The sequence below is a fragment of the Grosmannia clavigera genome (genome assembly GCF_000143105.1).
Source record: "Grosmannia clavigera kw1407 unplaced genomic scaffold GCSC_140, whole genome shotgun sequence".
Lineage (NCBI taxonomy): Eukaryota > Fungi > Ascomycota > Sordariomycetes > Ophiostomatales > Ophiostomataceae > Leptographium > Leptographium clavigerum.
The window spans coordinates 4,055,954-4,079,735 of record NW_014040801.1 but is presented as its reverse complement, the minus strand read 5'-3'; the positions used below and the strand labels follow the sequence as shown (position 1 = coordinate 4,079,735).

The following is a 23,782-nucleotide window of genomic DNA, read 5'->3' as shown; positions in this document are numbered from 1 at the left end:
CTGTCTTCCTTCTGAATACAACGATCTTCGCTTCATCAAAGGGTGCGAACAAAAAAGTACGCCTGACACCTTGCACTCGATATTGCCAGCTTATCTATTTCCCCGGTCTTACGGAGTACATGGAGGGAAATTTACCCCTCTTTCCTTTCTGAGCCTGACGGCAACAATTCCTTAAAAGACTCTTTAGAAGACAACTTCTGAAACCTGCCTGCAAAAAAGATAGCAAAACTAGTTGAATAAAGGACTCTGATAATACGCTTCTACTATGTAGTGCTTGCATTTCCCTTTTTGCGAATGAAGTAGTCTCTATATACTATTCTGAGCACTGTGTGAGCATATGAAAGGCCCGGGTAGCACAGTGGTAGCTGCGCCTGCCTAGTAAGCAGGAGGTCCGCGGTTCGATCCCGCGTCTGGGCAGAGCTCGCTTTTTTGAGGTGTTTTTTTTTGGTTCCCCTCACGGGGTTCAGTTCCGTCGGCATTGCCTAAGGTCGCTTTTACGATTTAAGGGCTTCAAGAACGCCATCTGTATCATTTATGTCTTTGATTGCCTGGTTTGGCACATCTATTTGGAGACAGTAGAGATACAAGAAAAAAAAAGCTCGTATGGTGTTGCGCAGTTGTGCACAAACCATCGTCTGGGCAGACTTTTCCGCTCAGGCTTCTCACTTTAGCTTCAGATAGCTGTCTTCCCTTAATACAACGATCTTCGCCCATTACATGTACTTTCTGACTTACAAAGATTTGCACTCCATGCTCTTGAATGGCAAGGTTCAAGCTTCGCAAACAACGAAGACGGAAACATTATTTCAATGTCGCCACGATATGCATTCAAGTCCGATTTCTGCAGAGCTACGAAGTGCCCAAGACCGTAACCTGCCAGCATGTAGCCCAAACGCATGATAGACGATTCCTTGTTTGATGCCCCATCCATTTTATACCCATCTTGTTGATGAGCAGAGCGTTGGCTCCTGCATAGCTAAAAGGATTGTCGCCGGAGCCAGTGTGGCTGTAATTCATCCGGTATCTTCCGACCATTGTCAGGACTGTTACTCGGATCCCGAGATGGGCGATAGGAGGAATATTAGCCACGTGAAGCCTTGTGATTGGAAGCTTGGGGTACGGCTAAGGCCTGTCGCTGCAACCCGTTGAGTGGCTTAGATGCCTTGGACGCCTGAAAGCATTGTCGCATTACCCAAGCTAACCTGCAAAGCAGGCGGCAGCTCAAGGAGGCCGCAGGACCCCTCATTTCAATTTTCCGTCTCACCTCTTCTCTTCATTCCCAGAATTGTACCCTTTCCATCGCTGCCCAGGCACAGTTGTGTCGCCCTCGCGAAAGTATACCATACTAGCGCACTGCTAACACCTATTTCGACCTGGTCTACTCGCAATCTTCCAGGTGTTACAGCTATGCTGCCATAATGGATCTTATTGTGTATCAGGTAGGCTCATGACACCCTTTTTTGGTTGTTCGTGGTCGTGCATAACTAAAGCCCAAGCCGTGATCAAGTCCTTGCCCGAGTATGATCACGATACGTTCCGCGTTCGTGGTGTGCCTCTCGATTGGAACGAGGAGCAACTGAGAAAGTACTTGGAAGATCGCACCAAAGCCTTTCCAACGATCAGATCCCTTTCCACGGATATCAGCAAACGTTCAAAGATAGGTACAGTGACATTTGAGAAACTCGTGCCACTTTCTCAAGGCCAAAAATATCAATGGGCCATACCGTCAAAGCCGTCTGACCATGCGGCCCCTACTCAATATTTGTCACTCGACAAAGCTTTTGTCGGCATCACTACCTTATATTCACCGCCATCCCAGGACCACAAAGTCAAGTAAGTAGGCATGTGAACTGTTGCACTTGCGCTGTTGCTAATTGGTGCTAGTATTGTCGCAATATGTGGCCTTGGAGGCCATGCCTTTGGGCCATTCAAGGACAGAGGTCAAAACCATATGTGGCCGCGCGACTCTCTCCCATATGATCTAATTTCTGAAGAGACCAAACAGCCGATGGCGCAAGTTATGATTTACGGTTATGACTCCAAAGTGGCAGACAGCGACAGTATGCAGAATATATAAGACATCGCCACCACGTTTCGCCAAAGCCTGCACAGGCTCACTAGTGCATCAATGATGAAGCCGATCATTTTGATCGCTCACAGCTTGGGGGGGATTATTGTGAAGGAGGTAAGACACAGCTGTCGAACCAATGTGAGACCTGTCGCATTGATATATTTTACAGGCAGTAATCACCATGTCAAAGTCGGATGATGAGAAAGACAAAAAGCTCCTGGAAGCTGTCTACGGTGTTATTTTTTTCGGGGTGCCGCATGACGGAATGAATATCAGCTCGCTAATTCCTATGGTTGGCAATCGTCCGAATCGACCCTTGGTTGATTCCATTGGCGATAACAACTCGCAAATTCTCACAATGCAACGAAGGAATTTTCACCCAGCACTGGGCAAACAGGGCTGTGCGGAAGTTTTCTGTTTCTATGAGACACTCACGTCAAAAACTGCCGAGCAGGTAGGAGGCTCATATGCTATCCTACTTTTAAATCTGGGGCTTACTTAACTAACAAAACAGACGCCTGATGGAGGCTGGGAAATGACAGGTCCGGCTCAATGTTTAGTCACCAAAGCCTCTGCCACTAATGGTAGACAATGGGAAGATAGTGCAGAGCATATTTGCGCTATCAATCGCAGCCACTCTGACATGGTCAAATTCAAGCCCAACGATGCGGACTATGACAGTGTCCTCGAAAGACTTCAAGGTGTTGCTCAGCGAGCACTGAGAGTGAAGGGGCACATTCGAGTGAAAACTGCATGTATGTAACAGCGACGAATCAGGGTAGCCTTATAACATTCATTAACAGAATCAAGTCTTGGTTCCGCATACCAAGAACCCAGACTATGTTCCGAGAACCAATATTCTAGACAGCCTCAGACAACAGTTTGGCCTTAGTTGTCCAGAGGATGGAGAAAGGCCAAGTAAGAGAGTGGCAATCTACGGTCCCAGTGGGTCACGCAAAAGAATAGCAATCTACGGGCTCGGTGGTGTTGGGTAAGTCTTCCTGGTATCACTCAATATGCAGCTAACACCGCAACAGGAAAACGCAGATTGTATTGGCCTTTGTATATTGGCTCCACGACTCGCACCCTAATGTGCCAGTTTTCTGGGTTCATGCCAGCAGCGCAGACAATTTTCGTAAGGACTACGCCGCCATTGCAACGCAATACAAGATTCCCGGACACGACGACCCGAAGACAAACATTCTATCGCTCGTCAAAACCTGGCTAGAGACAAGGCTTCAAGCCCAGTGGTTGATGGTGATCGACAACGCAGACGACCTGGAGCTGTTCTACCAGCACCAACCTATGGAAGTTTCGACAGGAACGACCTCACAGCAATCCAACGAAGAAATCAAACTGGCTGGATATATCCCGAAATGCGACCATGGATTGATCCTGATCACAACAAGAGACAGGAAACTTGCAGTAGATCTGGTCCCTCAACAGTCCCCCGTCGAGATACACCACATGACCCAGGAAGAGGCTCACCTCTTTATGTGCAAAATCTTGGACAAGTATGAAAAAACATCTGAAGACATACATGCTCTTTGTTCGAAGCTGGAATATCTACCCCTCGCCATTTCACAGGCGGCAGCGTATCTCCTAAAGAACGAAACACCTATCAGACGTTATTTGCAAATTCTGGAAGACAGTGACTCTGATCTCGTCGAGAGTCTGAGTAAGGCATTCGAAACGGTCGGAAGACACGAATCAACCTCAAATGCGGTCGCCAAAACATGGATCGTTTCGTTTGACAGGATCAGAGAAAGAAACCCATTCGACGGTGATATTCTCTACTTTCTGAGCCTCTTCCATTGGCAGGCAATTCCGAGAGAGCTCGTGGTGGGCTATTGCAAGCACATACAACCCGAAGGCAAACCTATTGGCAAAGCAGTAATTGAAACGGCACTGGGAACTCTGAAAGCTTTTTCATTCTTGTCAGAGAACACAGATGATACGTTGACCATGCATCGACTGGTGCAGCTTGTGACGCGCGAACGGCTTAAAAATGAGAAAAATACATTTGCTGGGATGGCCTTGTCCGTGATGGCTGAAGTTTTCCCAAATGGCTTATATTTGATTGGTGACAGCCGTTCACGGCTACTCCCACATGTTCACGCTGTGCTACAACATACCATCGACAACAGGAAAGACCATCAAATTGCCAGAGCCAGGCTCTTCGGGGCCATGTGCGATTACTCCCTTAACCAAGGACAATATACAAAAGCAGAGAAGTACATCACAGACGCTTTGCAATTGTATAAAGGGGAGTTACAAAAGGACGACTTCTGAATGTTGACCGCTATAAACAATCTTGCGATGGTATATAATCGTCAAGGCCGGTGGATAGAGGCAGAAAAGCTATACGAAAAAGTAGTAGAGATGAGAAAGAGGGTACTAGGAGAGGAGCACCCCAACACTTTGACGACTATAAACAATCTCGCGTACACATTTTAACAACAAGGCCGGTGGATAGAGGCAGAATCACTTCAAACACAAGTACTAGAGACGATAAAGAGAGTACTAGGAGAGGAGCACCCCGACACGTTGGCTGCTATGAACAATCTTGCTTGTACTTGGTACAGTCTTGGTCGGCACGCAGACGCTATAGAATTGATGGACAGCTGCATCGAAGCTAGGCAACGGATCATTGGTCCAGACCACCCACACACGCTCGCCTCTCAAAGGTGGTTGAAGAAATGGAGGAGCGGGCAATCAGTTTAGCACAGATATCATTTCTCTACCGCTATTGAATTGGCAGCACCCCCTGGCTGGTGACAATCCTACCGACATCGGCACCATGCTCGCCCTCGATGACGGAGCGTATTATGTGGCCGCTGATGACCCATTGCCGGCGCCTACCTCCCTAAGCCTCTCAACCCTGTCGCCGGGGTTGGTAGCTAGCAGCTTGGGTAAGATGGAACAGACTTTGACGCCGTCTGGTTGCAGTACCCAGGAAGAGCATCCAGGGCTCGGCCGAGCGGACGAGCAGCAGCACCAGGTGTGAGTGAGGACCCCAGTGTCGGTGGTGTTGACGTCACAGGTCTGGTTAATATCCTGGCGTTGGGCAAGCTCGCCGGTGGCAGTCTTGAAATCGAGGGAGAAGCCTGGAACTTAAAGAACAGAGAATTTGTGGTCCAGGGCCGCCTTGATGGAATTATCGCTGGCCATGCCGGGAACGGTCTCGTGCAGAGCCTTAATCGCAGCCTGCCATTTTTCAACCGGGAGACTGCTAAGAACAATGCGGTATTGCTGGGCAGACTGGCAGGAGACTTTGGGAACCTTGAAGCGATGGCGATGTTGGCACCTGTGACGAAGACGATCTGGCAGTCACCGTGTTGTAATTGGTCATTTATCGGTCATTTATCCCGGGGATATGTCTGTACAGGGTACGCTGTTAGCTTGTCGAATTTTGCATACATATTTGGCATCTCTTCATCGAAATCTGAATTATGTTACCTGAGCTTCGGCAGTCGGAGCTTACAGACTGCCGTACGAATTCAGAGGCCGCCGAGCATCACGTGATGGAACATAGTTAGTCCGTTTAGATTCCCCGCCACCATCTCAGGTCGGCAGCTTCCCGAAAGTGGCATCGGCTGAGTTGAACACGCGAGACGACGACGACGACGACGACTACGAAAACGACACCAGAGAACACCCGCAAACATGGCCATCGAAACAGTGACGGTGGTGGGCGCCAACGGCAACCTGGGTGGGCCGCTTGTGCGGGCGCTGCTGGAAGCGGGTGAGTTCTGGGTGAGCGTGCTGCGGCGGGCGGCTTCGACGTCGGCAGTGGTGGCGGGCACGACGGCGATCGTGGTAGACGAGTGGACGGTGACGTCGCTTACGGCGGCGCTGCGGGGGCAAGATGCGGTGGTGGTGGCGTTTCCGCTGCGCAGCGTGGACGACCACCTGCGGTTAGCCGAGGCAGCGGCAGCAGCAGGTGTGCGGCGGTATTTTCCGGCAGATTTCGGCAGCGTAGACGCGCGCAGTGAGACAGCTCGGGCTCTCGTTCCGCTGTTCGAGAAGAAGGAGACGGTGCGGCGGCGGCTGGAAGCACTGGCAGCCACTTCAGCCACCGGCTTCTCGTACACGGCCATTGTGGGCGGCCACTTCTTCGACTGGGGCCTGCGCGAGGGCTTCCTGCACGCCCACCTGGACCGCCGCCAGATGGACGTTCTCGGCGACGGCGACGCGCTGCGCAGCTCGCTCTCGACGCTGGCTCGCCTCGCCGCCGCCGTCGTCGCTGTTCTGCGTCGCGGCCCCGGCGATCCTGCCACCGCCAACAAGGTGCTCTTCGTCCAGAGCTTCTGCGTGTCGCAGCACACCCTGCTGGCTGCGCTCGAACGCGCCACCGAGGCTAGCTGGACCGTTCGCCGGCTCGACACCGCTGCATTTGTGGCCGAGCACAAAGCCAAGGCCGACCAGGGCGACCGCCAGGCCGTCGAGGACCTCGTCTACGTCCTTGGCCTGCTCGAGGGCGACTGGACCCAGAAACCCGAGTTTGCCATGGACCTGCTCGGGCTCCAGGACGAGGACTTGGACGCTGCCATCGCGGCTGTCATCGCCGAGGAGAAGAAATAGGCGGCCCTGGGTAATCTGTACGGCTCATGAAAGCGTGCTTTTTTGCTTGCATGTGTACTTTGGTCAGACATTTCTGTTGTTTCTATCGGACTTTTCTATAGGGATTGGCTATGTAGGTAGCATAGAAAATTCTAGACAGTAGATACATTGCATCATTGTCAATCATCAACGTTGTAAACCAGTCTTTCGTCCGCCCTAAAGACAGTGGCCATTAGTCAGCGCAATCATCATGCCTCAGCTTATGTCGCAAAGTAGTGGGGCACGGCCGTCGTCGTGGAGCAGTAAATCCAGGCGTCCCGGGCGAGGTTTGCGTCTCGACACTGCTTGGATATGAATTGAAGAAGACTTTCTCTGGGCGATGTATTTTGTGATCTATGTCCCGCCCTAGAAAACAATAACGCCTTGTGAAATGTGGTTGTTACCTGTTGGCCGCTAATGCTTCTGCAACTGCTGCGCCTTCTACAGTCTCCTACCTAACCTTGGTGGTTGCTTTCTCTGGCTGACGATTTCCGCACTACCCATAGCCTATTGTAGTCCTGATACATTGGGCATCCCGTGTTGTCGCCCTCTAGCCAATTGATGGGCGGCTTGCCAGGATCCGGACGGGCGGCTAATTTGGATTTGGGCATCCATAAAGGCGGCCTGTCTGCCTCGAGTCTGCCTTCTTTTCTGCTCGCCTTGCTTCCCAACTGTCGCTGCTTTATTCTCTCCAGGTCTGTATCTGCTCTTTCACTTCCATACGCCTTTGAGGAATTATATCGCCTAGATGGACAACTTCCAGCCCACGTACCATCTCCCCCCCAACTTCTCGACTCCCCCACCCCCCAAAGGACCGTTTCATCTCGGTACTGTCATCCGAGACTTCGACCGCCGTGAGCAGATGCGACCACTAAACCATGGCAAAGACATCTATGGAAAAAGCAAGATTCTCCCTATCGAGGCGGATATGGTCTACTCCGATCGCAAGACAAGACTGTTTGCCTCGCAGTCGCAGATGCAGAGCGGTAAACTTGGCCCATGGACCAAGTTCATCGCCATCGATGGTGTGGGCAGGGAAGGAGACTCGTACGAGTTCGACTATGTCGACACCAAGTTCTTCTACCCGTCGAGATTATACATTTCACAGTGCATGGCCATCTCCGATGTTGATGAGTACGTCAGGGTCACAAATTACAAAAAGGCCGTCTTCCTCGTTACGGGGTTGAAGGTGGCACGAGCAAGCACTCGTCAGAAAGGTGATCTGCCCGGAACTAAGCCGCAGCCTGGAGGCATGCCCCCTCCAGAAGAAGCCCATGTTCGTGCTAGCCTGAGTCCAGAAGAGATGGGCCACCCATCAGGGTCCCATGGTGCTGGAATGTTGCGTGTCAGCACCGTTTCTGAAAAGTTCTCTCAAAGACACATCCAGGAAGAATGGGATATCGTGGTTGGCATCCAGTGTCTGAAGATCTACTACAAAGGCATGTTCACGGGTAACATGCAACTGGAAGATGAAACCTACACCGACGGTGCCACATTCTTGGGCGAGGACGACGTCGAGCAGAAAATCGTCCAGTATGATGACCTCCGTATCGTCGGGCCCGCAGACTACAACAACCCCAGCTTCTCTCCAGAGACGGTGGTATCTGACGACGGAACTGAAATTGAAGTTTGGATGCTGCCCACGAGCAAGACAGAAAAATAAATCACAGTAGTCAGTACATGTAGAATAAGTCGTTGTCATATAACTGAGAATGGCGAGTATATAAGCAGTTATCTCCACTTCCGGATTCTTCCACCTCAATCATAATATTAGGGATCGCTAATTCTGAGAAGCTCATGCTTTATGCGATTATCATCATAGCGCCCGAAGAGGGAATTAGGCATGACATAATCGTATTGATCTCGCTCCCGGGCCATAAGTCGCAGGATCTGACATACGCCATCGTACTCACGGAGCCTGTCAAACCGGTAACTGTCCAGATCGCACTTGTGTAGAGCAAATTTCAGCACGTTGGCTACTATGGCGACCATTACCGGCGTCGCAAACGACGTTCCAGACTTTATAACATCGTTGCCTTTCCACTTTGATTCAATACCGATGCCGAGGGTCAAGAAGTTGTCGCCACGTTTAAGCGGAGTCGGGTTGATACCTCCTTTATTGCCCAGGCCGTCGCTGGCATGGACGCATATAACGCCGAATGGACGACTTGCTGGGTATGACCTCGGCTTGTTGCCGCCACCGTTGGACGCGGCCGCGAAGATGGTGATATTGGAATCTCTGGCAGCTTGAATGGCCCGACCAAGCTCTCGATTGTTGTCCATGTCTATTCCAAGAGATAGGGAAATGATGTGCACCTTTTTTTTGCACGCCCATTCAATGGCCTAAGGCATGTTGTCAGGATGCTTGTGTATGCAGCAAAGATCGCTCGCCATCTTCCCACGACATACCAAAAGACTTACCCGAACGAGTCGATGTAGGTCGGAGCTCTGTATGGTCTTCTTGTCGGAGATCTTAGCAACATATAGCTCTGCTTCAGGGGCCATCTCCAGAATCAGCCGTGTGACATGGGTGCCGTGACCTAATTCATCTTCGCAATCACCAGAGCGCGGTCCTTCTCCGGCGTCGCTGACAAAGCCGCACCGATACTTGATACGGTCCATGTTCTCTGCGATAATAGTGTCGCCTTTATCTATGCCACTGTCGATCACTGCTATCTTAATTTTTTCCCTGCGCTCGATATCCGACACATTGATCGGTTCCAGACTACTAATCATATTTATGAAAGTCTTGAACTCTGTTCGAAACTGTCTTGCTCGTGTGACGGCCCTATAGTCCGCATAGTTAGATAGCAAGTCATGCCCGGATCACGTAAATTGCATCTCACATAGGGTCCGGTGTGCTATCGTCGTCATCGAATAATTGCAAGTTCTGAATGACTGGGGTATGCAAGCCTAGACTCGGAGACTGGGTGGGAGAGCCTCTGAATATATACGATATTTGGTGGTAGCTCTCTCTGGCGAATTTATAAAGAGGGGCGAAAATATGCCTGTAGAGTGTTGCGATCTGCAACATGTCCTTGGTCAATCTTTCGTCGCAAACTTCGGCCGTGGCATCATTGATCTCCAGGCACGCCAGAGCAATATATCTGTAAGGATCCGTCACTGAGCTTCCTGATTCACCAAGGACACGGAATAGAGTGCTGTCCTTCGCCCACAGACCTGACTCCCAATCTTGTTCCTCGTCGGTTGGCTGTATACGCTCACCCCTTTCTGTCTCTATTAGAAAGAGGCCAAACGACACAGCAGCATCATAGTGTATGTCGTTGGAAAGAGTTCCTTCAAGGGTACAGTCCACACCCAGCTTCCATGGCCACGTAGACTCGGAAGATTTGTCAAAAGAGATGGAAGTGATATCTAGCTCTGCGTGCTTTAACCACAAAGTTGCATTTAGAAGCGAGGAGGCTACTAAAAGCTGAACCATCTTCAAGTCCGAGCCATTAAAGTCGGCTCTTCGAGACAAAAGATCTGGAAGCAAGTGTCTGGAATCCTGGTCGAAATCATTCACATGTCGGGATTGGGTCTCACAGAGTATCAATTCATTAGCATTAGGCCCGATGCTAAGGCATGTATGTCTTTCAAGTTTCATTTTCGAACGGGTTCTTACGCCGCTCGCGGTCTGTTTCTCCTGCGGTTGAGGTTCATTAATGCTAGTGGACGAGTTAGCCAATGTTGAGAAGAGTGACCTGATATATAGCCTCTGACAATTTGAGTTTTATTGTTTCAGTTGGGATCCGTTGGCGCTCGCAGGCATACAGATCGATATTTACATCATTGTCGACGAATCCAGAGAGGTGCAACCGAGCTTTGTGGGTTCCGGGGCAGGTGTTGTGTCTTTTGAGATTCTCATAAAGAAACTCTGAAAATTTCTTTTGTGCTTTCGTACGCCGGATAAAATCTATCTCATCGTTGTTCAGTGCGCCGGCAATTCCACGATATGTCCGCAATTCGTCCTTTGGATCATGAAATAAGTCTTTAATGTCCCTTTTGATATCGCGTAGCCTCTTGGCCACCATCCCAAAATCGTATTCTCTGCGGTCGTGGCCGATAAAATCTATGTGTGCTGCGAGGTTGACTGGAGATTCACCCATTTTGAGCAACCTGTGCAACTCAAAGAGCTTTGGGTAATTGGTTCGCAACTTCTTGTGTGAGACTAATACAAGCACAATTGTTACAAAAAGAGAATGGCATACTCTCACAAGTTCTTCATCAAAGGCATTATCCCATGGCCCTGCGGGTGGATCTTCCCAGATCACTAACTCAAGCACTTCGAACAATGATAGAAGAGCCTTTGAAAGAGCAATGCACGTAGTTTCATGGTATCTTCTTTCCAGAGTTATATCAGGAAACAGCAAAGGAATGGCCCTGATGCTCACTCGGATAGACGTAATGTGATTATCGAGGAAAGGATATTCGTCGTTGGAGGCAGTCTGCGGAATTGCAGCCTTAAATATCGGGTAAACAGCCTTAAACAATTCCCACTGGGCGTTCCCGCGCCCAGAGTCCCGCAGCTTCATATTGAGGGAGCGTTGTAAGCAGCAACGAACGATTGCGAAACAGCTTCGAAGAAGTTGCGGACTTCTCCCATGTTTCTGCCCATTATACCCAATAACGAGTTAGATGATTATCACAGGTATTAGCAAAAAGACACCACGCACTGTTAGGAGGGTAACTGTAGGCATTCTCGGGGCGTCGAACTCAGCCTTGCGTATGCGAACCCCACTACCCCGCTTTGATAGACGTATATATAGACAGCAGCCCCTCCCGAATTTATTTCTCTTATTGAAAAGCGTTTAAATAGAGACTCAAACCCTCTTACTCCCTTTACTGTGATTGCATTCGCATAACTTCGATTATGTTAGTATCGGGTGACGGAGGAGTATACGATGGTGATATTGAAAAAAAATCCATTGTGTCCGTGGATCTATTTAATTTTGTGATTGGCCGAAATAGCATACAACATGATGTCGAAAAACAATTTGGATCGCATTCCGATCTTGTCCGAATAGCAGACAGTTTTAATCACTGGGTCCGATACACCGGAGCTATATCGACTTTTGGCCAGGAATCGTTGGATTCTCGTCTGTACAATCATACGGATATCAAAGATATAATCCTCGAGTTGCTCCAGATGCTTGCCAGAAACCTTCGGTACTGTATGTCCACCGCCTGCTAAGTCTCCACCACTGTCCACACGCACTAATAAGAAGCAGTAGAAAAGTCTAAACTAGAACAGAAGACCGAAATCAACGATGCACCTAACTTGGAAAACGAAGCACTTCAAGCGATTCAAGTCTGTCTCGACGAGCTTTACCAAATGGCCAACGTTATTCACAAAAACTCCATCCTTGGCCATAAATACGGCCTCTCGTCGGATATAAACCACGATGACAACAGTGGCGCCCTAGATCTTGCAAAGTGTCTCGACATTGAGCTCGCCCCTAGGGCGAGACGCTCTCTGCGTGACCAACTCGAAGAATCTCTAATTATAAGACGTAAAAGGCTTCTACAGAGGCTACATATTGCGAAGAAGCTACGTGACGAACGTGTTGCAGCAGAGCCCAAAAAGACCACCATCCTGCCGGTCAGGGTCCTATCAGATCAGCAAGTACCACCTTGAGACAGCAGTCAAACAAGCCTCGAAATGAAAAACGAATCATTGATAGATTCTTTGAATCGATCAAAAGCTGACATCGCACGTGTATCCGTCCATAGCGTCGACATCGATTTGACGAATGAGGGCGGTAGGTCAAACATCTGCAAGTCGGTGGCTCAATCGATGCCCGGTGTCCCATTGTCGTGCTCACGATATACAGCAGCTGCTCGGCAAGACAAGGAACAGCCTACAAATGCACCACAAATTAGTTGGAAATCCTTGGTATACCCCCGTAAACCATTGTTTTCGTCTGGTGACAAATTCCGCAAATGTCCATGCTGTGCTAAGCCGCTTGAAGTGGCGCAATTGTCAACCGGGTCACAATACTGGCAGTATGCTTCGAGCTTCCGTTTCTGTATGATTCGTTGATAGATGTCAGTTGCTTACGCGTCTTGCAGAAACCACGTGAATGAAGATTCGGAACCCTATGTCTGTCTCTCAGAAAAGTGTATGTCTCCCATTATTTTCTTTGTGAATAAGGAAGACTGGATCCGCCACATGGAATTATCGCACTCGGAAGATTGGTACCTGGAAATCCACACGAACACCTGGTTTTGCAATATTGAGCACGAAAAGCTACTTTTCAACGACTCTGCTAGTTTTGCACAGCACATGGATGATCCCAAAAGCCACAAAGTTCGGAAACGGCCGACGGGGCCGCAGCTGTCCTCTTTGCTTCGCAAAAAAAGAGAATTGGTACGTCGTAATGATTGGGTTTGTCCTCTCTGCGAGTCATTTCCACCCGATTTAGAAAGGACCGGCGACCCGTACAAGGACCGGTATAGCTTGTACGAGCACATCGCCAGCCATATGGTAAGACTAGCAATCAATTCAGTGAATGACTTGTTTCGAAATGATGCAGAAGTACCTTCGGACATCGGGGGAGCATTCGTTACCAGGGGAGAGCAAGGTACGTACTCGTCGATTACTATAAATCCGAAACTTGGGTTCTTTAAGTCTTTTTTTGGGATAATAGTTCCCTTTTTTATTAAATTATAAACAATTGCCGATAGAATCTATCGCCGTGGCTTCTGCATCCGGGAATAGCAACGCCACTTTTGCGAAACCCGGTACCGGCGCCGTGTCTGCCAGATCCAAATGCGAAGGAGAAGAAAGATATAACAAGTATGCTGACGAACAACTGAACAAACCCTATACAATATTTGGTATGAGGGGAGGCTTTAAAGAGCATCGGGAAATAAATGATGGGCCTTATGTGGCTGTTGTCTGGCAACATCCTCTCTGGACAAAGTTTCAAACGACTAATGACACTTGTACAGACTTGGTGCTGAGAAGAGGGTTCTCTATGGGAGTCTCTCCTACAGGAAAGATGAGGATCCGGTGTCATACCCACCGGGCATGAACGAGAGTACCAGAAACCGCGAGAGAGACCGGATACGTGCTTTGTTATACACCGATCAACAGTTCCCTGACTGGAACCCATCAAGGCGCTAGTTAACACCCAACAACTTAAGATCTTGGTGCAGGTTTAGAGCTTATGCGCAGGGTTCATGAAGGTGATATGCACTGTGAGGAGCAGGAGGCTGAACTGGGTGTAGTGTGAGCAGAAGTGTGTTGTGTACTCCGTACTAGGGAAGAAATAGATACATCGCGACCCTTCTGGGGATCCGTATTAATACTAGTGCCATGTCCCGCTTTTGTGCCTTCTGACCAATCACAGGCCCGTACGGCCAAGTGGGGCGGAAGGGCCACAGTGTGGCGGATTCCAATGCTTGACAGCTTGACAGTCTCTACACAAACGAAGTGGTGCATGAAGAAGCTAAAGATCTTTATCACAAAAGATTATTCGGGCTAGACAAAGGAGGAGAGGAATATATCCAGTCAATCTGGGAGAATGCTCTCCTTATATACAATACGTAGCTAGTGTAGGCCTAAAAGGGGCCATGAAGTCATAAGAAATAAGGTTAATCAAAAAGCGTGGTAACGCAATTGTGAGCCTACATGCATGTGGAGAAAGCATCGTATTTCCGAATTTAAAAGATGACGTATACGTACAAATAGTGGCCGCCTGTTACTCTATGAAATTCTGCGATTTCGAAGCTCCCAACAATCTATGGTACTACGCCAGCCTCGATGACATTCCTAGGCACAACGGTGGACCATGTGCCATTGACACTCTGACGCTGGTATGCCAAGCCGGTGACAGCAAAACTCCCAAACTGGAGAACGAAGGAGCCGTCTTGTCCGCTACTCTGTTTAGTAGACGTAGCCAGCACGTCCCCTGGCAGACCGACGACACGGTTTGAGCCCTCGGTCAGATCAAAGGCCCCGCCAAACGTCGTGGTGACGCGGACGACCAATCCGTTGCTGACACGGCTGGCTTCCATCTGCAGCGGATACGTGTTCAGCGGCAGCGGCTGGTCCAGCGGTGTTAGGTGCATGCTGATGGCGTCGTCGGAACCAAAGTGGACAGCGGCAGTGTCGATTGTCAGTCGAGTCGTATACAGGGAGCGAGCGCTGGCGGTGCTGTTGCGCGCGTGGTGTACGTAGAACAATTCAGCGCCGTCGGGCGTGCGGTGCGTGACCTCCTGGGGGCTGACGTAGTCAAGGGTCGAGTTGCGGCCAGACGGCGACGCCACAATGGAGCCGTGGCCGGTCGAGTAGATCGGAAGGACAGCGTCTGGCCGCTCCGTCAGGACAGGGTTATTGGCCGCCTTCTTGAACGGGCCGAGCGGTGACGCAGCCGTCGCAAAGCCCACGCCGTAGCTGGCCGCCTCGTAGTTGTTGGCGCTGTATGTCAGCAGGTAGACAGTCGTGTTGCTGCCGCCGCCGTCGGGCCGCCGGATGGTCGTGCTGCCCTCGGACCAGCGGCGATCCTTCTTGGTGCCGTCAAAGGTCCGGTAGTCGTGGACGTGGTAGTTCTCCCAGGCCTGTGGATCGGCGCCATACGAGATCACAGTCGTCCAGCCGTCCTGGCGCGGCGGCCGGCCGATCGTTCCGGTGCCGTTGTACGCCGTGATGTTGGCCGGCACCGGCGACGCGTCGGCAGCCATAGCATTCTTCTGCGTAGCCACGATCTCGGGCATCGTGGCCGCAGTCGGGTCGTCCCACCAGTCCGACTCCAGCTCGACGACGATGATGTTGGACTCCTCAATGTGCTTGCCCAGGGTCGTGTCCCAGACCCAATTGCGATAGGCGTTGCGCGATGCATACAGATAGATCCGGCCGTCCTCGTCAAAGAAGACATTTGGATCGATGGTCGGGATGAAGGTGCCCCGGGGCGCGGTCTCGGCCTGGCGCAGGCTCGACGGCGGCAGCATCTGTGCCTCGTCCATGATGAGGTTGACATCGTGGTAGGTCGGGTCGAAGGGATACCAGTCGATCGGTCGGGGCTCGATCTCGTGAAAGGGACCCGTGGGCGAGCGCGACACGGCGACGCCCAGCTTCGACGGCTCCTCAAAGGCGAAGTAGCGGAAGTGGTCGGCCGTCAGACTCTCGAGAAGACGACCGGAAAAGAAGAAATAGTACCAGCCGGTGCGGTCGTTGTAGTACGTCTCCGGGGCCCAGAGCCAGTCGCGCGCCCAACAGGCCTGGCCGCCGTCGAGATGGTTCCCGTCGACGTCATAGCACGTCTTCAGCACGCCGCCCGGCTGCTTCTGCCACGTCGCTAGGTCCGGGCTGCTGTAGACGGCAAAGCTGTAGCCGCTGTCGGCACCCTCAGTCGAATACGCAAAGAACTGCCCGCTCTGGGTATCGTAGAAGGTGTAGGGGTCAGCAGCTTCGTAGCTGGCCGAGTTGTGGAACTGGGGAGCCTCAGCCAGAACGGGCAGCAGAACGGCACCTGCTAGGGTCGAGAGGAGCTGCAGAATGGACTGCATGCTGTGCTGCAGATTGGCATCGGAAATCGGCAAGCTTGACTGCAAGATTGGCCACCAAGATTGGCCTTGGAAACACGTCCCAAGAAAGAGCAAGAAAAGGCCTCCCAAAAATGCGGTGGCAACGCCCAACAGAAAACATGGCTTATACATACTCCGAGGTGAAATCTTCATAAAGCCTATTTATCTGGACATACGCCAATTTTAAGTTGTGTTGTATTGATGTCAACCATCCCTTCGTCCAGTGTAGCATCCCCGCCTTGTTGGCAAGGCCGCCCCACAATTGCCTCTCGTGATGCGAACCCCTCTACTCCAACAATACACGAGGCACGTGGCCGACATGGAATGGTGGAACTGGTTGCAGATCCATCAGAATGCCAGGTTACATCCTGTCGGCGTAGTACCAGTCTCTCCGACAGATGGTTCTGTCGCCGTTGTATTGAACCTGCTTAGTCATCAGTCTTGTCGGCGCCACGAGCTGGACTCAAGAGCTCGTCCCGTTGCGACGCCATAATCCTTGCGACGGAGCTTCGAGAACGAAGGGTCGTCAGTCGTCGTGACGCGCGGGACGTATCGCAACTCCGGGCCTTTCTGTTTCCACCCTTCCGGCGATCCACGGGCATGCGATACGCGGAGACGGTCTCCATTGTACGGCTTGCCATTCAACGCATTGATCACCTGTTCGGCTTCTCCCGGGGTGGCAAAGTCGACAAAGCAGTAGTTGTGATTGCCCGGCTTCGGCGTAGGCGTGGGATGCGCAGTGACCCGCTTGCCGACCGCGGTACTATAGCATGATCAGCAGGATGCCCGAGACAACAAAAAAGCAACAGACAACGCACGGTTCGTAGCCGGCGAGCAGTGTTCGGATCTCGTCGTTGTTCTGCTCCTGGTCGACCATCTTGCCGAGCCCGCCAATGTACAGCCGGTTGCTCTGCTGGCGCTCAAAGACGTTTTCAAAATGGTCCAGCGCGGCGTAAGGGCCGTGGTCCTTTGGAGGCTGTGGCCTATCCGAGGGTTCGGCATCCGACCGTTTCCAGTTGCCCCATCGCTGGAAGGCAGTCTGTCGCTCTGCGCCGTCACCATTTCGATCACGATCACGCTCCCCGTCACGGCCCCAGCGGCCGGTCCGGCGCTCTTCCTTGGGACGACAGGGGCCGACCTTGAGCGGACGACCACGGATGGTAGCACTCAGCGACGCGATCGCATTCTCAGCCGTCGCGCGCTCCTCAAAGTCAACAAAGCAGTAGCCCGGATTGCGGCCGCTGACAGGGTCGACCGAGAGATGGATCTGGGTGTAGTCTCCGAAGCCGTGTTCCGTAAGCGCTTCCTCAATCTCCTGCGGCTTGACGTAGTAGAGTAGGTTTCCTGTACAGGTTAGACGTATTAGCGCAAACGAAAAAAGGCAGATCGCACCAAGATAGATGCGCCGGCCTTCTGCCAGGGCATCGGGCTGGTCCTCGCGGCGGTTAGCGGATTCCATGAGTGCGCCTCCCTGTGGGTACGTTTTGACGAGCAGATATCGGTGATGGGCAGAGTTGATGCAAATCGCGTCAAGACAGAGTTCCGTGATGGAATATCAGTGTGCTTTGCCTGGGAAAAGCAAAGTTTAGGTTAGGCCGAAGTGGGAAGGCGGGGTCTGAAATGAGAAATCCGTTGGATAAACTTCATTTATCCGGAGTTTCACAGCAGTGTGCAGCCGGAAGAGATATTCGTTATTACCACCAGGCTTATTGAGCAAGCTGTTTGAAGAGCGTGTGTTTTGCACAGCCGATCGCCCGTCTGTATGTTGGGCACAGCAAAAATTCAAGCCACCAAGTGGACTTGTACTCCGTACGGCTAAGGAAAAAAAGAAAAAGAAAATCGACAACAGGAGGACTCGAACCTCCGCGGCCGAAACCATATGATGGTACAGGACCCGGAAACCAGAATCTGGAATTCGGAAAGTTCGAATCATACCCATTAACCACTCTGGCATGTTGTCTAGCACTGGGAAATTGACAGCTATTCGACACCATCGTATCCAAATGATCTGACGGGGTGCTGTACGAAAGGCAATTTGTACAGAGTTTTGACGATTATCCACAGCTATCTTCCGTTAGCGTCTACATCCATGAGCATCATATCATTATTTTGGAGAAATTTGAGGGAAAAACAACGGTCGGACAACAGTGACATTTGTGGCGTATTGGGATGACAGCATGACACAACCTGAGGACGGTTGTAATTGAACTTGCAGCTTTTCGAACAAGACCAGCAGTATCCTGCGACAGCTAATATCACGGCCAGACGCCACCGACAAGGGACGGGACGATGCAAAAGTCTGGCCTGCCACCAACACTGACAAACACGGACGTTGGGCCGGTCTTTTACGCGTGATGATTGGATGGTCTCTCACAGACGGGAGGCCAAGATTGCTGTTCACGATCGCGATTTCAAAACGCATGGCCACGGGTTTGCCGTTGACACGTGGCATCCATTGTCCAGGCAAGACTCCGCGGAGACGGCCAAAAACCCCTAGTCAGTAGAGGGAGGCTATGCCGGGGAAGAAGGACCAAGTGGGCAGGTGAATCGGACCAAGCCCCCAACTGGATCCTAGGGCCACTTTTCCATGGCAGCGCCAACACGAAACGGGCAGCAAACGGCGTTGTCGGTGGGGGCCGCACGCAGGGGTAATGCTAAGCGAGTTGTTCGGGTTTTATGTGCATTCCGTCGGCATGAAAATCGCGCCGCACGGAATGGAAAGGAAGGCATAGAGTGGTGCCGTTGGGGGCGGATTTACGGCCCTTCCGCAGGCTTTCCGTCATCTGTTTCGCTGCTGCTGCTGCAGTCGGGTCACTCAGTTCTCTACATACGTCGTACATTGGCCGTCTGCATTTCTGCCACGCACTGCAAACTTGCCCTGAAACCGATTTACCCGCCTTTCGATCTGTCCTCTGCCCTGCTCCTTAGTGCCAGCCTTGGGACTTTTTCGACAGGTCTGGAGCGAGCCGGTAGAAGAAAGCAGCAGAGCTGAGGCGGATCCGTCCCGAGGAGCTACTCCGAACAGGATGTCTAGCCTGCCCGAGGCGAACGAAGGGGAGACAGCCAGGGTGGGTGGAGCAGCGCAAAGAGGAAAAATCACGAACACGGCAGCCGCAGCAGCAGAAGCAGCCGCAGCCGAGTGTCCGGGGAAGGATGCCGGCAGCTTCGCACACCCGGCGTCGTTGGAGCCGGTCATCAGCGACGGGGTGTCGTCCGTCTTCAGCACAGGACTGAGCGTGAGCCAAAACACGCAGCCCTCGCAGCAGCCTCTGCCTTCTTGCCTTGCGCTGACTGAGGAGACGCAGGTCGACGACGATGCCGATTCGGCCGTGGGCGACATTGAAGCGCCGTAAGGAAGCCCTGCGCCCGCCTGCCCTGACCAGGCCTGACTAGACCTGAGCTGACCGTCTAGATCGTCGACGCAGTCCGTGCGGGCGAGCCTCTACGAGTTTGTCGAGGAGAACGGCCGGACGTTCCACAAATACAAGCAAGGGAGTGAGTCAGGCCGTGCTACGACGTAATAAGGGGGCTTCTGGTGGGGAAGAAACACCGGCTGACCAGGCTGCAGAATACCTTATGCCAAACGACGAGGTGAGTCGGCCGTTGCGGGTGCCGGGTTGTGCGACGTCGGGCTATGCTAATGCAGACAGAGCGAGCAAGAACGGTTGGGTGAGTGTGCGTCTTTCTGGTGTGCGTCTGCCAGCTGCTGACAGATCTGCAGACCTGCAGCATGCGATTTTCCTGTTGTTGCTCAAGGGACAGCTGGCGCGGGCGCCCATTGATGAGCCGAAGCGGGTGTTGGATGTGGGCACGGGAACGGGCATCTGGGCGATTGAGTTTGGTGGGTTTTTCTTTCTTTTTTTCTTCTCTCTTTTCTTCTCTTCCTTTCTTCTTTCTTCCTTTCTGCTCACCCCTGCTGACGTTCCAGCCGCACTTCATCCCGGCTCTGACGTGCTCGGCACCGACCTGAGCCCGATCCAGCCGGCCTTCGTGCCGCCCAACTGCCGGTTCGAGATTGACGATGCCGACGACGAATGGGCCTACAGCAGCGCGCCCTTTGACTATGTGCACATGCGGCTGCTCTGGCACTCCTTCTCGGACCCGCACCGCGTATTGCGCTCAGCCCTCGACAGTCTCGCGCCCGGCGGCTATCTCGAGTGGCAAGACTTCCAGGGCCGCTTCCGCGCCGTCGACGACAGCCTCCAGGGCCGGGCGCTCTCGCGGCTCGACGGGCTCTACGTCAAGGCCGGCGCTGCGCTCGGTCGCGACATGATGCTGACGCCCAAGATCGCCGGCTTGATGCGCGAGGTCGGCTTCGTCGACGTCGTCGAGGAGAAGTACGCCCTGCCCGGCAACACCTGGCCCAAGGGCCGCGAAGCCAAGACGCTCGGCCTCTGGCAGCAGACCAACTTCCTCGAGGGCATGTCGGCCATCACCATGACCGTGCTCACCCGCGGCCTTGGCATGTCCGTCGCCGAGGTCGAGCTGCTCCTCATGGAGGCCCGCAAGGACGTCAAGGATACGGCCGTCCACTTCTACATGCCCGTGTACGTTGACGTGCTTACCGTGTGTGTATACCGTGTTTTGACTGTGTGCTGACTGTGTGTCGTCGTCCTAGTTACGTCATCTATGGCCGCAAACCTTTCCCGCATGAGGTCCGGCAATAGGACTGGGTCTCCGTACATGTGACGTGACCAATCAGACGTCGTCGATGGTCACCTGTATAGATCGGCTGCGTATATACTGCATCTTGGTTGTGTATAGCTTTCCTTTGGTCTGAGAATGGGGTCCACTGCCATGTGGACGGTGTCATGGTTGGGCCGCAAGTCAGCCGATGATCTCACGACTGCAGCCGTCTCCACATTTGTCGCGACGTTTACTTGTTGCGTACTCTTTTGTGTGTACCTGTATATCGTATATTAAATAGATTTGTTACCGTCCTGCAACGATTGCAGCTGTCTTGTCAGACCTGCCCGGTCCCTCTGCTGTCAGAAAGCGAAAGTCTGCGCCCTCGTCTGCCTGGTTGACCTCCCGCATGTACAGCCCACGGTAGCCCCGGAGGGTCTGGCGAGCGATCCAGGGCTCTGGGTGGTGGTGGTCGTCGTTGTCGTCGTTAGCAGCCGTCTGAGCCCAGTCCTGGACCCGTTCAGCCTGGCGATGCGCAATCTCCTCGTCAGACAGATCAACGGCGAGCAGCCGGGCCGCGAGGTCGCAGCGGATAATGTCGCCGTCGCGCACGATTCCAAGGACGGAGCGGGGGTCAGCGCCCTCGGGGGCGACGTGCAGCAGGATCGTTCCGCCGGCAGTGCCGCTCATACGACCATCCGAGAGGCGGAGCATGTCGGTAACGCCCCGGACGGCGAGCTTTCGGGGAATGGGGATGAGGCCAGCCTCGGGCATGCCGGGATGGCCGACGGGGCCAATGCCACGAAGAACGAGCACGCTATCGGGGGTGACGTCGAGGTTAGGGTCATCGAGCCGGTTAGCCATGTCGGCGGCCGAGCGAAACACTACGGCCGGACCCTTGTGCTGCAGCAGCCGCCGGTCCTTGGACGCGCTCGCCTTGAGTACGGCGCCGCGTGGTGCCAGGTTGCCGTGCAGCACAGCGAGCGATGAGCACGTGTACAGCGGTGAGGCCAGTAGCCGGATGGCTGTCTGGGCAAAGGGCCGAAAGCGCGCTGCATCCAGGGCTTCGCCGAGCGTCTGGCCTGTGATTGTGCGGGCGTCCAGTTGCAGCAATGGCCGCAGTTCCGTCAGCAGGGCCGCCATGCCACCAGCAGCGTGGAAGTCTGTCATGTAACCGGCCCCGCTCGGCTTCAGGTCCAGCAGCAGCGGCGTACAGCGGCCGATTCGATCCAGGTCGGCCAGCGTGACGGTGCCGGCGAGTCCTGGATGCCGGTTGGCAATGGCCAGCAGGTGCACAATCGCGTTGGTGGATCCGCCAATGGCCTGCAGCACGGTCAGGGCGTTGTGGATGGAGTCGCGCGAGAGGATGTCCTGTGGACGAGAAGCTGTCGTCGAGCTCTCACGGGCCAGCCGAGCGGCTAGTTCGCCTGTCTGCTCAGCTACACGGAGACGGCCAGCTGAGACGACCGGTGCCGTGGCCCCGTTGATCGGCATCATGCCCAGGGCAACCAGAAGACAGGCCATGGTGCTGGCCGTGCCCATGACGCCACAGGTGCCTGACTAGACCGTTGTGGGCTGTCAGAAGAGCTGTGAATGGCAGACAGGCCGGCAGACTCACCGTTGGCACTAGCTCCTCGTTAAGGCTGGCAATGTCCTCCATGTCGATCTCGCCGGCACGGTAGCGCGCCCAGTTGTTGCGGCAGTCGGTGCAGGCGCCCACACGCGTTCCTCGATGGCTGCCCGGCAGCATCGGTCCCGTCACCAGGTGGACGGCCGGCTTGTTGGCCGAGATGGCGCCCATGAGCTGGGCCGGGGTAGTTTTATCACAACCTGTCTGTCAGCGGAAGAGAAAAGGGCGAGAAGCACAAGAACAAGAACAAGGAACCCACCTCCCACAAGTACCACCGCGTCGACCGGTTGCGCCCGTACCATATCCTCCGTGTCCATGGCCATGAGTTTGAGCAGAAACATGCTCGACGGCGCCGCAAACGACTCGTGCAGGCTAATGGTCGGAAACGCCACCGCCAGTGCGCCCGCCAGCTGCACGCCGCGCTGCACTGCCTCGACCAGTGCCGCGCTGTTGGCGTGGCACGCGTTGAGGCCCGACCGCGTGTCCACGATCCCGACAATCGGCCGGGCCAGCGCTGACTCGCCGTAGCCGAGCGCCTTGATGAACGCCTTGCGCAGGAAGAGGGCAAAGTGCGCGTCGCCGTACGCTGTCAGGCTCTGTCGCAGCCCGGCTGTCGACCCCAGCGGCCGCGCCAGATCGTAGTCGGCGAAGCCGCCCGACACAGACGGCCGCGTGTCGCCTTCTTTGTCCCCATCGGCAAAGGCTGGACCGGACTCGCTCGCAGAGGCCCCTGTTGCATGTGGCTCTGACATGGCGAATCGCTGCTGCAGTTGTATCAACAAACAGTCGCCTTTCGGGACGACCGTCTTCTCATTTGCTCCTCTCCCAGTCAGTGGCCCTATTTCGATCTGCTCGCTCTTCTGGTTGGAGGCTGCAACAGAACTAGCAATCACGCAAGATCTGGGCCAGATGACCATTGCGCAATCCACGCCACGTGATAGGCTAAGTTGTCGTGGCAGGAGCCACCAACGCCAGACGACATTGACGGAAGGAACCGCGCCAGTTGCCAAAACTAACGATAAGGTATTAGCAACTAGACTCGGCTTTCCTAAAGTGTGCTTTCGGCCAGGTCCTTGTAGTCGTGCTCTTGCTCCAACAAGTGGTTGACATTGCAGGCCTTCCAGTCCCTTTCTAGAGAATGTGGACCGTGTAGTTATACCAATCATAGTCGATGATTGATAAACTTAGCCTTTGCTCTAAAAGAGTCCCGTGATGTATCTCTTCTCTTATCATCGGGCTTGAAATGTACCGATTTGTCCCGTTCAGCGAATGAAAACTCGACGGATCAATGGGCGCAATCCTCCTGTTAAGCACAGCCACGC

At 53.2% G+C, this 23,782-nt stretch overlaps 9 protein-coding genes across 9 annotated transcripts; 5 read left to right on the top strand and 4 right to left on the bottom strand.

The window, feature by feature from the left end:
- Positions 1-2,714: 2,714 nt before the first annotated feature.
- On the top strand, positions 2,715-3,677 carry CMQ_1127 (tpr domain containing protein; the record flags this gene model as incomplete). The annotated part of the gene is made up of 3 exons (XM_014318206.1): positions 2,715-2,795; positions 3,119-3,585; positions 3,659-3,677. The coding sequence occupies 3 exons, from the start codon at positions 2,715-2,717 to the stop codon at positions 3,675-3,677; spliced, it is 567 nt and encodes a 188-aa protein (XP_014173681.1).
- A 1,194-nt stretch (positions 3,678-4,871) lies between these two features.
- On the top strand, positions 4,872-5,078 carry CMQ_386 (uncharacterized protein; the record flags this gene model as incomplete). Its single annotated transcript, XM_014317465.1, has 1 exon — positions 4,872-5,078. One exon carries the CDS (start codon positions 4,872-4,874, stop codon positions 5,076-5,078), a length of 207 nt encoding a protein of 68 aa, XP_014172940.1.
- A 659-nt stretch (positions 5,079-5,737) lies between these two features.
- On the top strand, positions 5,738-6,655 carry CMQ_1292 (NmrA-like protein; the record flags this gene model as incomplete). The annotated part of the gene is made up of 1 exon (XM_014318371.1): positions 5,738-6,655. The coding sequence occupies one exon, from the start codon at positions 5,738-5,740 to the stop codon at positions 6,653-6,655; it is 918 nt and encodes a 305-aa protein (XP_014173846.1).
- Positions 6,656-7,421: 766 nt separating this feature from the next.
- Positions 7,422-8,336, top strand: CMQ_1547 (uncharacterized protein; the record flags this gene model as incomplete). The annotated part of the gene is made up of 1 exon (XM_014318626.1): positions 7,422-8,336. One exon carries the CDS (start codon positions 7,422-7,424, stop codon positions 8,334-8,336), a length of 915 nt encoding a protein of 304 aa, XP_014174101.1.
- Positions 8,337-8,443: 107 nt separating this feature from the next.
- On the bottom strand, positions 8,444-10,782 carry CMQ_1317 (extracellular serine protease; the record flags this gene model as incomplete). The annotated part of the gene is made up of 4 exons (XM_014318396.1): positions 8,444-9,016; positions 9,095-9,461; positions 9,628-10,341; positions 10,448-10,782. 4 exons carry the CDS (start codon positions 10,780-10,782, stop codon positions 8,444-8,446), a joined length of 1,989 nt encoding a protein of 662 aa, XP_014173871.1.
- A 3,637-nt stretch (positions 10,783-14,419) lies between these two features.
- CMQ_838 (beta-xylosidase) lies at positions 14,420-16,186 on the bottom strand (the record flags this gene model as incomplete). Its single annotated transcript, XM_014317917.1, has 1 exon — positions 14,420-16,186. The coding sequence occupies one exon, from the start codon at positions 16,184-16,186 to the stop codon at positions 14,420-14,422; it is 1,767 nt and encodes a 588-aa protein (XP_014173392.1).
- A 453-nt stretch (positions 16,187-16,639) lies between these two features.
- Positions 16,640-17,663, bottom strand: CMQ_1446 (nucleic acid-binding protein; the record flags this gene model as incomplete). Its single annotated transcript, XM_014318525.1, has 3 exons — positions 16,640-16,967; positions 17,023-17,548; positions 17,597-17,663. 3 exons carry the CDS (start codon positions 17,661-17,663, stop codon positions 16,640-16,642), a joined length of 921 nt encoding a protein of 306 aa, XP_014174000.1.
- A 1,567-nt stretch (positions 17,664-19,230) lies between these two features.
- On the top strand, positions 19,231-20,871 carry CMQ_873 (methyltransferase type 12; the record flags this gene model as incomplete). Its single annotated transcript, XM_014317952.1, has 5 exons — positions 19,231-19,553; positions 19,617-19,699; positions 19,773-20,045; positions 20,133-20,751; positions 20,823-20,871. 5 exons carry the CDS (start codon positions 19,231-19,233, stop codon positions 20,869-20,871), a joined length of 1,347 nt encoding a protein of 448 aa, XP_014173427.1.
- A 265-nt stretch (positions 20,872-21,136) lies between these two features.
- On the bottom strand, positions 21,137-23,377 carry CMQ_963 (dihydroxy-acid dehydratase; the record flags this gene model as incomplete). Its single annotated transcript, XM_014318042.1, has 3 exons — positions 21,137-22,390; positions 22,449-22,660; positions 22,720-23,377. The coding sequence occupies 3 exons, from the start codon at positions 23,375-23,377 to the stop codon at positions 21,137-21,139; spliced, it is 2,124 nt and encodes a 707-aa protein (XP_014173517.1).
- Between the last annotated feature and the right edge of the window lie 405 nt (positions 23,378-23,782).